At 39.7% G+C, this 14,741-nt stretch overlaps 1 protein-coding gene across 2 annotated transcripts; it reads right to left on the bottom strand.

Annotated features, from left to right (window-relative positions):
- Positions 1-889: 889 nt before the first annotated feature.
- Positions 890-10,738, bottom strand: RB195_005753 (uncharacterized protein; the record flags this gene model as incomplete). Of its 2 annotated transcripts, XM_064178466.1 has the most annotated exons (17): positions 890-959; positions 1,320-1,376; positions 1,438-1,496; positions 2,129-2,279; positions 2,350-2,483; positions 3,008-3,092; positions 3,304-3,412; positions 3,699-3,783; positions 3,880-4,014; positions 4,555-4,668; positions 4,760-4,846; positions 5,427-5,522; positions 5,584-5,683; positions 9,157-9,273; positions 9,441-9,496; positions 10,025-10,126; positions 10,655-10,738. In XM_064178466.1, 17 exons carry the CDS (start codon positions 10,736-10,738, stop codon positions 890-892), a joined length of 1,641 nt encoding a protein of 546 aa, XP_064035509.1. The 2 variants fall into 2 exon arrangements, with proteins under 2 accessions (XP_064035509.1, XP_064035510.1); XM_064178465.1 differs by lacking the exon at positions 10,655-10,738 and having other exon boundaries at positions 10,025-10,123.
- Between the last annotated feature and the right edge of the window lie 4,003 nt (positions 10,739-14,741).

The following is a 14,741-nucleotide window of genomic DNA, read 5'->3' as shown; positions in this document are numbered from 1 at the left end:
GGAAGCGGAACCTCCAACCGCTACACTACACTCGCCCCTTTCACATTTCAGGCATTACCCGCATGAAACCCGTACCACCCCAGATTCGTGGGGTGATGCCTTTAAGGATACTGCACTGTGCATAGATCTCACTTGGGTGATAATCCGTAAGAACCCAGTGGTTCATCGTCCTCGCTAATCGTGAAGGTGGTCAGTTTTTCTTTCTTTTGGGGTTCTTGCGTAGTGTACTTAGAACGAGGCTCGAGGCTTCGCAAGGAGAAAGGAGGACTTTGATGGGATGTGCATAGCATCAAGGACCTCCAATCATTTTCACTTTGATAAAGACGAGTTGTTGAAATGTCGGACTAATAATGAAGTTTCACCAAAACCTCGTTGGAATAACAAGAAAACATAAATATACTTCCCAATGCCGAGGTTTTAAGAGAGTACTTGGAGATTATATTGTGGATTGATGCCCCAAAACAAATAATCGCAAAATAATTGGATGAAACAGTTCGAATAAATGTGTATTCGGTTAATATGGGGCATGTCGGTCACTATTGCGTTGCCCTCTTGTTTTTTTTTTCATCCAGTTAGGATACCTTGGTTCTTCAGTCTTTCCTGAGATTTTGAGTTGCTAATGAAAATGTAACCACTGCAGATTGGCAGAACTTTATTCAGATATTCTGAATGCAGATATTCTAAAGAGTTACCGTCCGTCAAAGATCCGCACTTTTACAAAATATGGAATCGCAACAAACGGTGAAAGTGATATAATTTAATTTATTCATAACTTTTACGCTTTGATATCAGGTCAGAAGACAATTCTTGAGTTGTGACTAAAGTATAACATGATTGCTAGTATTGTTACTGTAATCAACTAATTTTCATTGTGATCGACCGATTGTTGCTACTTGGTTTTTGCTCTTCTGAGGCTCTTAGGAACTCGCGAGCGGACTTTCAGCGAGTCTTCTGTTACTCTGAAATGTCTGACATTTGTGTTTATTTAAACTTTTGAATGTATTTGAACGTCCCTCTGTAAGCTTCGCAAGAAATGTTGGATATCAGGAAATGAAGAACTGAATGCGAGTTGCCACAACAGTACGAAACATGAATATTCAAGGACAAAAGAGAAACAGACAATTGGATGGATTAAAATCTTTTACGGGTGCGTTATTGTTCGGTTAGTGCGTCATGAACGAATTTCTGTTTATGAAGCTTCGCCATTGCGAGAAAGGCTTTAGGCACGCGGAATATTCCAGATTTACGCTAACAACTGTAGGGTGTGTAACTTTAAGGTTGGGCTACTAAATTCACTAAAACATTCTTTATTAGCTCACGCATTGTCCTGTGTCTTGTGAGACTCCGTAGTATGGGTTAAATCTTGTTCGGTTGTTCTAAATAACAAACAGCTTTTATAATTCCGGTATTTATAAAAGAAATCACAAATTAACTGACCTTTCGGTTGTTCTATATAATTGGAGATCTTCCTCTTCACCATCGAAGGTTTCCTCGAGCTGCAAAGAGGATTTCTTTCATATAAGAAGTATGTTGACTCTATAAAATATTACCAGCATTATCACTGAATAAATTAAATTTATTTTGGTTCGGCTGCTAAGGGTTGAAGAGCTTACCACATCCACTGTAGTGCTGTGAGTCATGGAGTTAAAAACAATAATAATCGGGCAAAAAAGTGAATTTGGCGCAGTGCGTCTCTTATGTGTGTGCACATATCATTTGTTTTCGAGATCTGGGTCTACTGGTCCTTACGTAACATACCCTGTAGTTCACTTTGGCTACATATTTTCGTAATTTATGTCTTTTCTTACCCATAAAGGAAACAGACGCATGGAGGCCGGATGGATTGTGGCGGTCGACGCCTCACATTCTCGGCAGGGGTGTTCACTTGATCGATGGGACGTTAATCGATGTGGCGTTGACGTCGACAAATCAGTCGTGACTCTCCTTTTTCTGCTAGTTTTCGATTTTTTTTTGTGTTTAACTGTGCATAACTAGAATTATTTCACTGTCGTGGTCGTAGCGAAGTCCTTTTTTATCAGCAGCGGCCCACCGCATTATCAAGTATCACTTCATTTATTGATGGAAAAATATATAAGAAGAGCTCATAATGTTCAACCCCAGCATTTACCGTTTGCGGTGATTCAGGTGGCGCTCTTGTTACTCCTTTTATAGTATTCAGAGTAAATTTTTCAGCCGGAGGTGGTCGATGCTTTTTTGTTGCCACTAGGAGTGATGCGCAAATTTGTTTCATTGTAGGACGTTGCGCTGGATCAGTAACCCTAAATGTTGGTAACCACTAAATTTCTTCATGTTCGAGTGTGCATAGAGCTAGAAACGATTGCAATATACCAGATTTGTGCTACCAGCTGTTTAACTTCCTCGGGGGTTCGATCTGGCATTTTAGGCATATGACATCGACGTATCGCTGTCGCAATTTTCTTGGGAGGATCATCCACCCATGGCTTAATGCCACAGTTGAATATCTGAAATATGGAAAGCCTGCTAGCCTGTCTGCACAACATGCTTGCTTTTCTTTCATTTGTAGAGTATTATGTGGATTAGTGTAATGTATACAGGATCATTGGTTAGGTAGTAACTACGTGGATACGTGTATCTACGTGGACTGATTAACCATTTAGTTAGGTTAAACACGCCTTGTGTTGTGGCTTGGCAAAAAAGTAAACGAACGTGTCGTGTACCTTTGGAACAAAATCGTTCTGACTCTGTAATTATACCTAAGGACTATGATAAACATTCACTTCGAGTGCCAGAATTTTTAACTGTTTTTAATTGTTTATATTTTTTTCAAATCCGAGATACAACACTCAGGTTTTTTTTAATTCCTATAGGCCAAGACGAGACGAGATTGTCAGAGTTCCAGTGTCAATCTCCAGGGTTATCCTTTTATGGTATTTTTTTTTTCAGAATACGTAAGCCTCCAATTATATCTTAGTTCCGGTAATTAACAATCTTATATACAGTTTTTAACTGAGTGCTGTGACCTGACCTCGTACGTCATGACGCCAAATGACCACACATCTGACTTCGTGCTAAATTTCATGGGACGGCGAAGCGACTCCGGAGCCATCCATCTGAAAAATGCATAATTGTAGTAATACGATTTAATTTTCATATATTTAATTAACAACTATTATATATTTAATGACATATTTCCAGTGGAGCAACTAAATCTCAATTTTTTTCTCCAGAACTTGGAAGTATCAGTGATTCAGGAAAAGTTACTCCGATAAAATCCTTCGTGTAAGCTGAAAATAACAAAAGAAGAAAACCATTCTGACTTACCTTAAAGGTATCTGCGGACTTGGTTCGTTGTTTTCTCCTTGTTCAGCGTCTGCCTTCTCCAAATCATTGACAAGTTTCGATAGACCAAAGTCTGCTATTTTCATTTGCCCTGCAGAATATGTTTTTTTTAATAGATCTAATCGATTGTGTGGTTTTTTCTTTTTCATCTAGGCATAACGTTTCCATAAAAGATACGGTATGATCGAGTTAAGACAGAATATCCTTTTCGTAGATTATTTGACTGCTCAGCTAAGGTCAAAAGTTGCCGTACCAAGGATTTCGAGAAGTGATCGGACAGTCGATTTTATTTTTCGATAACATCGTCTCTTATTTCGTTACAGTTTTTTCCTACACAATCGAGGGAAGTACAGATCCCAATATGTCATGCTGCTCACCCCTCGCTGATATTAAGCAATTCCTTGCCGCCAAATCCCTGTGTATGCAGTTTTTCTTATGCAAATATCGCATTCCACGTGCAGCCTGCAGTTAGCAGAGAGGATTTTTTTAAAACTCTGTGATGTATCTATCACTTAAAAAAGTAGGTGCGTCTATATGTTGCTGATATGTTGCACTCACCTCTATGGTATAGACGAGTCGTTCTCCAACCTCAATACTTTCCTTCTGTGTCTTCAGATGCGACTGTAAATCACCGCCGGGGCAGTATTCCATTACGATAAGTATCGGCGGGTGATCGCATGCAACACCAAACATCTACAATTTAAGCTGTTATATGGATTTTTAGAATAGTTCCTGACTGTTATGTGGATAGCATATTGGACAATGTGCACTGTTACGCGGATTTTGAGGATTGGACTAATTCGTTCACTGTCCAGACATTGTTCGCTTCAGAAATCAGGTAATTCCAAGGATTTTTTTTGGGTTTCCTTTCTGCGTTGCTTCCCCACTACTTTACTCCCGCATATCCTTTTTTGTGTAGAGAAAATGAGGTGCATTCAATGGAAAAAGAGTAGCAAAAAAAGATTTGAATTTTTGATATGATTCATGTTATAAGATAGGTAATCGTGCTCATCTGAAATAAGGCAAATAATCCACCTAGGCGCAACTTAAGGCGCCGATGGGAGTCTGAAGAGACTTGCTAACTCGTCGCGCCTGCCTCAACAAACACAAATAACGGTGACTTCGTGAACTGCTCAACTACGCACACTTTTGAAGGCACAAAACCTTTGGTGCTTTTCTTCCCTCCTTTATAACTTTTTCATACAAAATTAGAAAAGGTTATAGCAGCCGCACCTCAATGACATGATTGTGGACATAGTAGCTCATCATTTGTGCTTCGCTAAGCATTGAATCGCGGGCCTCTTTTGTCTCTTGAAAACCTCTTGAAGCAGAACCTTCATGACATATCTGAAATGAATTTTTATGCTGAACGGCGGCTGGCAGAATAACTCACTACTCGTGTCTAATATTCTAATGATTCTCTTTAGTTTTGACTAACCTTTACAGCAACAACAATTTTTTCATCAGGAGGTCTTGTATACACCCCTTTGTAAACGTTACAGAAATTCCCTCTACCGATAAGGTCCTAAAATTGTTGAGTGTGTAACTCTTCATTTCTGTCAGTTAAAGGCTGATATTTAGTGTGAGATCCATGCTGCTGATATACTCCGTCGCCGTTCGATGCGACTTCGGAGATTGTCAGAAAGAATCTCAATAGTTACCAACTGCCAGTTACTGCAGTACCCATGATCAATTCCTATCTGCGATGGGGTGCTCATCGCCAGTTTGCATCGTCGTCAACAACCCGGTTAGAATATATACCCGAAAACGAACTGAATACTGGTGTAGTTGCATAAGCGGCTGCGCTCGAAGTGAAATCCTTGTCATTTCTGCAGTTCGAGCGTGCCCTGCCACGTTCACAAATCGCTAGGTATGCACCTCGTGTGCACCCACTTACGCAATTACACCACACTTCAATTGGTTTTGATGCAAGGCGATGACTCTAGAAGCAGGCTGGTATGAATGGAAATGAGACGAGACATATAGTCCGTTTTAGGTCCTTTTTTTTGAGCAAGAGTAAATTCAAATCATTGAATGTCTACTCGAAATTCACCTTCGGTCCTCACAATCTTCTCTCTCTGGTCTAAAACTGTGTGATAACTAACCTTTTCCTTATCAAAAACAACATTCTCGTGTTTGATCAACCATACTGGCCTAGTAATTCCATGCTTCAATCGCGCATGACCGGGTAGTCTGTGATCCTGTGAGAGATGCGAAACCAAGTTGTCTTGTTGAGACGTGCGTATCTGCTGTGGAATTCACCTTATAATAATTAATTAACTCAGCTACTTGTGCAAATTTTGGTACAGGCTTAGTGCTCCTCCTAAGAACACCGAGTTGCCATAGTCTATTGTTATCACATCTGAAATGGTAGTTAAATATGAGAGGCGGGCGTTGCTCTTTCTTCAAATTTACAACGCTCACAACCTGAAACGCTCAGGGTCAAGCGTGCGTTGAGAATTTCCAACAGAGGCATCGTAAGAAGGGTATCGGAGCAGGAGGGGGTCGTAGGACCTGTCAGAAGAGAAAAAACGAAGAGGGCAAGGAGAAAAAGACGAGGAGATAGTCGATTTTGAATAAACACATGATAAGGAATGCAAAATATAAAGATAGGTGGCATGAAGAATTTTTTTCAAAGATTTTGTTTGTATAATTCCACACCTTGAGGTTTGGGATAAGTTTGGGGAAATACTAAACAAAGAAGGACATTAAGATTAAGATAAATACGAGGGGCCGCGAGTACGAAGACAAGAAAAAGAGTGTAAATTATACAATGCGTTCTGAAATACAACACAACTGTAAGTCTTGCAGCTTTGCTTTGAAGTAAGTTAATGAAATTGAAATGTTTTAAATGTGAAAGTGGGCAAATAATAATTTTACAACAATAATTTCAAATAATAAAAATTTACAAGGAATGTAACTAACAGGTTACTTCGTATTGAGTAATAAGAGGCCGTGGAGACAACTTTCGTTTCCTTCACAACTCGTGCATTGCTTCGGCACACCTTCATTATAACCATTAAAATGTATTACGTATTCTATGGAAAAGCCGGTTGATGCAGAACAGCAGGCAAAGGAGAACCCTGACATCAGATGGCTCTAGGTGATGTGCAGCTGATTTTATGGCGGCGGTTATGGATCGATTCCCTACAAAAGTGGGATTTTTGTTGTTAGTGTAAGAAAGTCCAAAGAGCGCATTTTCATCTGGCTGTGAGTAATTTTTTATTATCTCTCGAAAAAGCAATTTCGATGTTGTTACTGAGCGAAAAAAAAGACATCTACATGCGTAATTGGGATGAAATTAGTACAATGTAGGATCCACGAGTCTCCGAATAACGACGTTCAAAGTGAATTTCATGAAATGGGGCTGGCAGAGATTTGGAGACTTCCTCTACATTCCTATAACGTTTGGTGCTTCTAGCTTTCCTAGTTTTTTTTTGAAGCCTTGTCGAGAAAAATTCCAAATGTTGCCTAACATTTTCGAATTTAGTTCAACTAGCTTTCAAAAACCAGGTCTCTGGAAAAGATACTTTAACTATTTTATATTGCAAATATTTTCTTACAGAAGGCAGCCACCCTTGCCTTCTTCCGTTTCTTCTGTAGCCCGTTATTCCTATTTATTTCAAGCTACTAAGAGCACTAAATAGCAGCAATTTCCTATCGAGCCGGGCTCTAATCGCTGAATTGGCTTCTAAATAACATCTTCATGCGACAAACAATCCTTTAAATACAATTTCGGAATAATTGCTAGCAAATGTTCTTCTGAGTAATTTCTTTCTGGTTTTGAAAAAAATCAAGATTTCCGGCAGGATCGAATTGTTCATTGTCTGCAATGACTGTCAATGAGTAAAATTGTGTGTAGGAAGTAGAAAACAGTGAGAAAAGGCTTTTAGAATGTTTTTTCTGTTGTTCTTACTCGCAACACTTTATATTTATATCCATTATAGTAGCATTCATTAATATCATGATAATGATCATGATATATAATAACCCACCCGGCGTCGGATTGGTGCGCTGGGGTCAAATAACTATAAAGTAGGTTGCGACGGGTCCCGCGGTGTCGGATTGGCGCACCGGCGCCAGATACCTATGGAGGTGCGACGGGTCCACAGGCGCCAGATACGTATAGAAGGGGTGCAACGGGTCCACCGGCGTCAGATACCTAGAGGAGGGGCTGCGGCGGGTCCTCCGGCGCCAGATACCTGTAAAAGGAGGTGCGACGGGTCCACCGGCGTCAGATTGGTGCCCCGGCGCCAGATACCTATAGAAGCGGGCGCGACGGGTCCAATGGCGTCGAATTGGTGCACCAACACCAGTTAGCGTTGAAAAGGGGTGTGATAGGTTGGCGTCGGATCGGCGCGCAATAACTTTGTGCAGATGTCGCGAAAGGTAAGTTAGACGTTGTAACCGTTCCGTATTCATGGCCACTGCACGTGTTGCATTGCACCTCTATGAATCCTCCACGTATCTATTTCCTTGCACTTTTGCCCCAACTTGTTGTCATGTCTTCTTCAAAAAGTGGAAGCAGCCACACAAACGGCTGCTTAAATAGTGCTGTGATGCTGTTCACGTCATTTCAAGTTAGAACATCATTCTTTGATAGCTGTTGGGGAAAACAGGAAGAACACTCATACTTCGAGTAATGCTTAAGAATTGTGTCTATATTATATAGAAGCCGAAGGAGTGTTTGAAGCTAAAGTTCCAATTTTCAGTTTTTTTTCTGTTCCAGTTTTTTTCTCAAAATGTAGAGCTGACGCGTTAGAAAGAAGATTATGAAATATTTTGCCTTTATTTATAGTAAAAAAGGAAGAAGAAAACGTTGCTAGAAGAAGAGAATTCTGATTTTACAGAAAATGTCACTACTATGAACTTGCATTGATCATTGAAGGGGAGCAAAGCTAAAATCACAGAAAGTCTGAAGTCCGGTGTGTGTGTGTATGTGTGTGTGTGTGTGTATGTGTGTGTGTGTGTGTGTGTGTGTGTGTGTGTGTGTGTGTGTGTGTGTGTGTGTGTGTGTGTGTGTGTGTGTGTGGGTGTGTGTGAGAGTGAGAGTGAGTCACGAAATTCGAAAAGGGGGGTGCGACGGGTCCACCGGCGTCGGATTGATGCCCTGGCGCCGGATATCCATTTATGGGGTGCGACGGGTCCACCGGCGTCAGATTGTGGTAAAAAAGTGGAAGCACGCATGGAAACGACTGCTTAAATAATAGCAAGCTGTTTATGTGATCTGACGTGGAACGTTATCTTTATCAGTAGAATGATGTCTTTCACGTCATTTTATGCCAAAACATCATTCTTTGATAACTGTTTATAGAAAACAGGAGGAAAACCCATATTTCGCGTGATACTTTTAAATTTTTCCTATTATATATTGGTATGGAGTGTTTGAATCTGAAGCTCGAATGTTCTCCAAATGTGGAACTTACGCGTTTAGAAAGAAGACTATGAAATCTTTCGCTTTTACTAATAATATAAAAAAGGAAGAACGATTGTTGGAGATACACAAGTCCAATTTCATAGAACTAATAACACTAATATTAATTTTCGTTGATCAGTGAAGGCGAGCGAAGCAAACACCACAGAAAGTCTGAAGCCCAGCTTTAGCCGGACACTCAGACTGGTTTACTATGTTATATTAGTTTGATCTGTTTACTAAGCGTCCAATTTTTTTTTTTTTTTTTTTTTTTTTTTTTTTTTTTTTTTTTTTTTATTTTTTTTTTTTTTGGGGGGTTTTTTTGTTTTTTTTTTTTGGGGGGTTTTTCCCAAGTACACGCCTGAACCTGGAAATGCTGGCGCTTTTACTGCAATTATCATTGTTTGTTAAAATCGACTCACTTAATTGTTAAGTTTACCAAGTCCTTTCTATCGTTTAGTACTGATATCACTATTTCAGGCATATTTCGTGAATCCGTGGCGCGCACGAGGAAATCACCGGGCTCCTTGAGAAGTGCTCTAAACTCGAACTTGTAGGTGAGCATTTTCGTCTGAGCTTATGAAGTACAACTAGGTTTTATTTTCGTACCCATAAAGTGGAGAAAGAAGTAGCTGCCAAAATTAGAGAGAGAAATAATTCATTAGTGTGGATCGATAAAAGGGAATCGATAAAGGGTAGAGCTTACACTACATCTTTTCTCGGACGAAAACCATGGTACCATATCTGGTGCTCAAGATCGCCCTTAAAATTCTCTTTTAGATTCGAATCTCGTTAAACGTTTTAACGTTAAGTTGTTGTGCTCTGCCTCTATTTCTTTTTGTCTTTTGAATTATAATTTGATATTATTTTGTTTTATTTTTCTGCATTCCTCCGCTGAGGAAGGACGTCCGCCTAAGTCGTTTCAGCATACGTGGAAGTCTTTGCACCCGATGCACATACAATTGCATATCAGGATTCAGTTTGCAATCTCAGACAGTGATACATAAGTTCATTTTCGAACACACTGTTCATTGTGTCGGTTCTTGAATGGTGCATTTTGAGCATTTCTCAGAATCCCCAAAGTCGCGAGGGAATGACGGTGCGCGCCCTTCACTTCTACAAAGATGGGTGCTTCTACAACGAATTGGCTAGCCATTTGCGGCTCTCCTAGAAGAGACCCCGTAGTGTGTGCGGAGTGGATGGTTTGTAGAGAACAATATAACTTGTTTTCTTCCTGGTAAATATATAGTTTTTTGATTTTTGATCAATCCTTCGTAAGCAAAGAGCTACCTTTACTTCTGGCTTATCAGTTTTACTCTTTTCTGTCTTCTGCGTTGTCTCGGACTTCTTGGTTTCCTCAACCTTCGAACTCCTGCTTCGCTCGGTCATCAGCTAAAAAAAGAATGAACTGAGAAAAGAACGCTGGGCTTACTCTATATATAGTCTGAGGTAATCAAGTGATAAGGCTAAGATATCTATGCTGCAAAACATCCTTCATACGAAAGTCCTACTGGGGCTACATACATATTTTCTGTGTGCCCATATTTTTTCCTCCTGCCACATAGTCCTATCTATCTCGTATTTAAGAATCTGAGGGTCATCTCGCTGCCGTTCAAATATATATATATATATATATATACCAGTCTGAATGTCCGGCTGAAGCCGGACTTCAGACTTTCAGTGGTGTTTGCTTCGTCGCCTTCACTGATCAACGAAAATTAATATTAGTGCCGTTTTCTATGAAAATGGACTTGTGTGTCTCCAACAAACTTTCTTCCTTTTTTATATTATAACTAAAAGCGAAAGATTTCATGCTCTTCTTTCTAAACGCGTCAGTTCTACATTTGGAGAACATTCGAACTTAAGCTTCAAACACTCTATCTTTGTCAAAATATTACAAACAAAATTTAAAAGAATTACTTGAAATATGGGTTTTCCTCCTGTTTTCTCCCAAAAGTTACCAAAGAATGGTGTTTTGGCATTAAATGATGTGAAATACATCATTCTACTGATAAAGATAACGTTCCACGTCAAATCACTTAAACATCCTGCTACTATTTAAGCAGCCGTTTGGATGCGGGTTTCCACTTTCTGAGAACGGCATGCTAACAACTTGAGGCGAACGAAGAAGGAAATAGACACGCGGAGGAGTCGTAAAGTTGAAAAGCAAAGCGGCCAGTCGCTACGGCTATGAAACGGCTGCGACCATCTATCTTTCGCGTCTTGCACACGAAGTTATCACGCACCATTTCAACACCGTGGGACACGTTGCAACCCACTTTATAGCTATCTGACGCCGGGTGGACCCGTCATACTCCTTTTATACTTATCTGGCGCCAGCGCACCAATCCGACGCCGGTGGACCTGTCGAACCCCCTTCTATAGGTATCTGGCGTCGATGGACCCGTCGCACCCCCTCCTATACGTATCTGGCGCCGGTGGACCCGTCGCATTCCCTCCTCTACGTATCTGGTGCCGGTGGACCCGTCACACCCCCTTCTATAGGTATCTGGCGCTGGTGGACCCGTCGCACCCCCTCCTATAGGTATCTGGTGCCGGTGGACCCGTCGCACCCCCTTCTATAGGTATCTGGTGCCGGTGGACCCGTCGCATCCCCTTTTTTCGAATTTCGTGATACACAGACAAACACAAACACAAACACAAACACAAACACACACACACATACACACACACACACACGGACTAAGCTCGTTATTATATATCATGATATATATATATGTGACGGTGCGACGATATATATATATATATATATATATATATATATATATATATATATATATATATATATATATAGATATAAATATATATATATATATGAAGACATAAACTTCAGTGAGTTCAGTTCTCATTACCGCGATAGAAGCGTAACCAATGCTCTAAAATTAACAGTGCAGTGAAACCCTGCTTGATAAATAAAAATTGAATGTCTTTCAACTCTAGGAGGAAACCGTTGGTGACCTACTTGTGAGAAATTCCTCAAAGCTCTGGTTGATTGGTTATTTTTAACCCCAAGAGAAGTCGAAATAAAAACTTTGGCCTAATTAGGCAGATATATGCCAATGACAGTATTTATTTACATATGTATATATATATATATATATATATATATATATTCAATTTGTAGATTATAAGTTCATTAAGATTATCAAGAAGTCACATTTGGATTTGAAAGCCTATGGTGTTTTTTGAACGCTTAACAGATGAATTTTGAAAAACTCTCTGATCGATCAGATTACGAGTTTTCAGCTGCAAAAATTCTTGTTCTCTCGACGGGTAATGATGTGACACCACCAATGACAACAACAAACACCCGTGTGCTATCTGCCAAGTGATATATGATGCGTTTGGACAAAATTATCTATCACTTTTGCGTACACAATGAGTATATTAACGTTTCTTCTTTAGATTTTTCGCTCATTTATTTCCAGACAGCGGTTGAATTTATCCCTCTAGGATTGTTATGTTGCGCCAGAATGACGGAAAACTAAGGTTTAAATATTGCGCGCTAGTACGAAGAAGCGTGGAGTCCAGAAAGAAGATATTTTGAGAATCAGCGAATCTTAGAGAGGAAAAGGTGTTTGTTTATGATTTTGTAGTGTTGTGAGGCAATGCACTGCTTTCTCTATGATTGTTTCTGTTTTATTTTATTATTCTAATCTATAATTAAGCAACTACTGATCTAGTTACATGAGCCTTCTGCCGTATCCCTCTTTCTATCTTGTTTTCATTTAGTTTAAATCATCCGCGACATGTTAACTTCAACCATTCTAAGATCACTTCATTTGTAATTAGCGCACTATTGGGGTATTCCATGAATGAATGAATAATGATCAAATGAATGGTTTTTAAATTTCTGCCCAAACCTGTGTCTGTGCCCTCTAGGTAAACAACCTTTTCAAATTAGTTCAAGTTTCACTATAAAAATAGGTGTTTTCCACGAATTCATACAGGAGCCTATGAATGGCTTTCTTCGACCATGACAACTTCCTCCATGTGAGGATAACTGTATTTTTGCGCTCCAACGAGGGAAACAATCAGAACACAGTGGTGTGATCCAAAGGGATTGCTGGGATTATTGGGAAATGTGTCAAAAACGAGAATACCTCTTCTGTATTTATTTTACGTTGAGCTGAAGGGATGTTGTTTTTAGTTGACCTTGCTGCTTCTAAGTAGTACTTGTTTTCACTTTATTTCCGTAATGTTTCGCAAAGTCATAGGATCAGCTGATCGCTGCATGCGCCGTCTATTTTGAGGAGAAAAATCGAACTGCAGGACGTGGTTATGACCTGGTTATTTCCGTTTTCCTTGTATTGGGGAGAAAGTCAAATTTTTCCTGAGATTACCACAAACAAATGGATTTTGAATTATAACAGTTATGGTGGAAGATTTCTAACGACCAAATGTGTTCTTTTGCGCTTGAGGGCACACGGAACCACCACGCCTTACACTATTAACGGTAGCAGAAAGAAATAACAAATTTATTAAAGATAATATTTGTGTTTTTTCGTCTATGCGCCTCAAGCACACCCGCAAACGTATGGCCCACTAGTGGTATCCTATCTTACTAGAAGATCTAATATCACTATCACGATAGTGATATTAGATCTTCTAGTAAGATAAGATTCTCTTTTCTTCCTCCTTTGCTCTAGTGCTCTGTGTTTTTCCCGTCTCCATACATTTTTCCATGTCTCCCATCCTATATCTGTCTCCTCTTAAGAAATAATCCTCTAGCAGTCCATGGAATTGCAGAACCACCTTACCAACCATAAGAGTTATTTAGTATATCTTCATAGCGAAAATGCTGATTTTTCGGCGATAGCACCTTTGTAAGAGCAGTGTTGCCATCATCGTATTCAGTGACATCTTTCTAAAACATATGAAACACGAGAAGGTAGCTCTGCTTGTGAGTTTCTCGTTAAATTTTTTAATTTTTTTTAGCTGTAGGGCTCTGTCATAAAAATTATTCCGAATCCGCTGTGCGGGAGTTCTTCTCAAACAGAGCGAAGCGATTTGTGGTTTGGTAGATTAATCCCACTGTTTTCACCGGTTGAACTATTGCCGCACCCGTAAAATGTTTGCAGAAATGTTCGATTAGGCTAGAAAAGTCCTCATTTATAGTTTCGCAACGACATCTTCCATGCTTCTAATCTTGGAAGACATCTTGTCTTACTTAGAGTAGTGAGCGGAGAGTTTCCGTTTTTTAAGCAAAGCTCTAGAGTTGGAAGAAGAAATAGTGTTATGTGAAATTTCTTTTGAGCTGTGAGGATTATATGAGGTTTGACTCAAGTCAAACGTTTTCATCGGGGAATAGGTCTTCTTTTTTCTCTTGTGATCGATGGATGCACGTGGATTGCTACGGTAGCTATGCACCATGATATATGTTTTGTTGATAAACTATTAAAAACAACGTAGCAGAGATCAAGCTCAATAGACGTGAGAAGTCTCATGATCCCCACCATTATTTTGAGCTGTGAATGTCACTAGAGTCACACATTATCGATCATATGAAGTGGAACAAGATTCCCACCGATCAACGCGAGAGATTCGACGGGTTCCTATTTGGCCGTTGATCACTCATCCTGGTCTTGATCCAACTAATCTCTGTTATTTCTTGATTTGATTGGGATCATCTCTACATTACAGAGCAGCGAATATAGAAAAGAAAAGTGCTGCCACTTTTTTTTATTGGGAATCTTTTGTTATTCATTTCGTAGATGTACTCGTATCATTTTGCTTCATGTATTGTGTACTTGGGGTATCGCATCTTTGTGGAATCGCGTTAAGCGCTATTTCCAAATGAATAATATTAAATATTAGTGTGTGTGAGATATAGCAGTGGAATAGTAGAATGAAATCGATCTGAATAATAATCGATATCGATCCAAATAATAATTGCGAATTATTGCCACTTATTTAGCAACCACCCACATAGTTTTGCACTCACGAGTCACGGTTCTGTTTTGAGCAGTGACGAGTCCTAGTTAAG

The sequence above is a fragment of the Necator americanus genome, chromosome I (genome assembly GCF_031761385.1).
Source record: "Necator americanus strain Aroian chromosome I, whole genome shotgun sequence".
Classification (NCBI taxonomy): Eukaryota; Metazoa; Nematoda; class Chromadorea; order Rhabditida; family Ancylostomatidae; genus Necator; species Necator americanus.
This window is presented reverse-complemented; position numbering and strand designations above follow the sequence as displayed.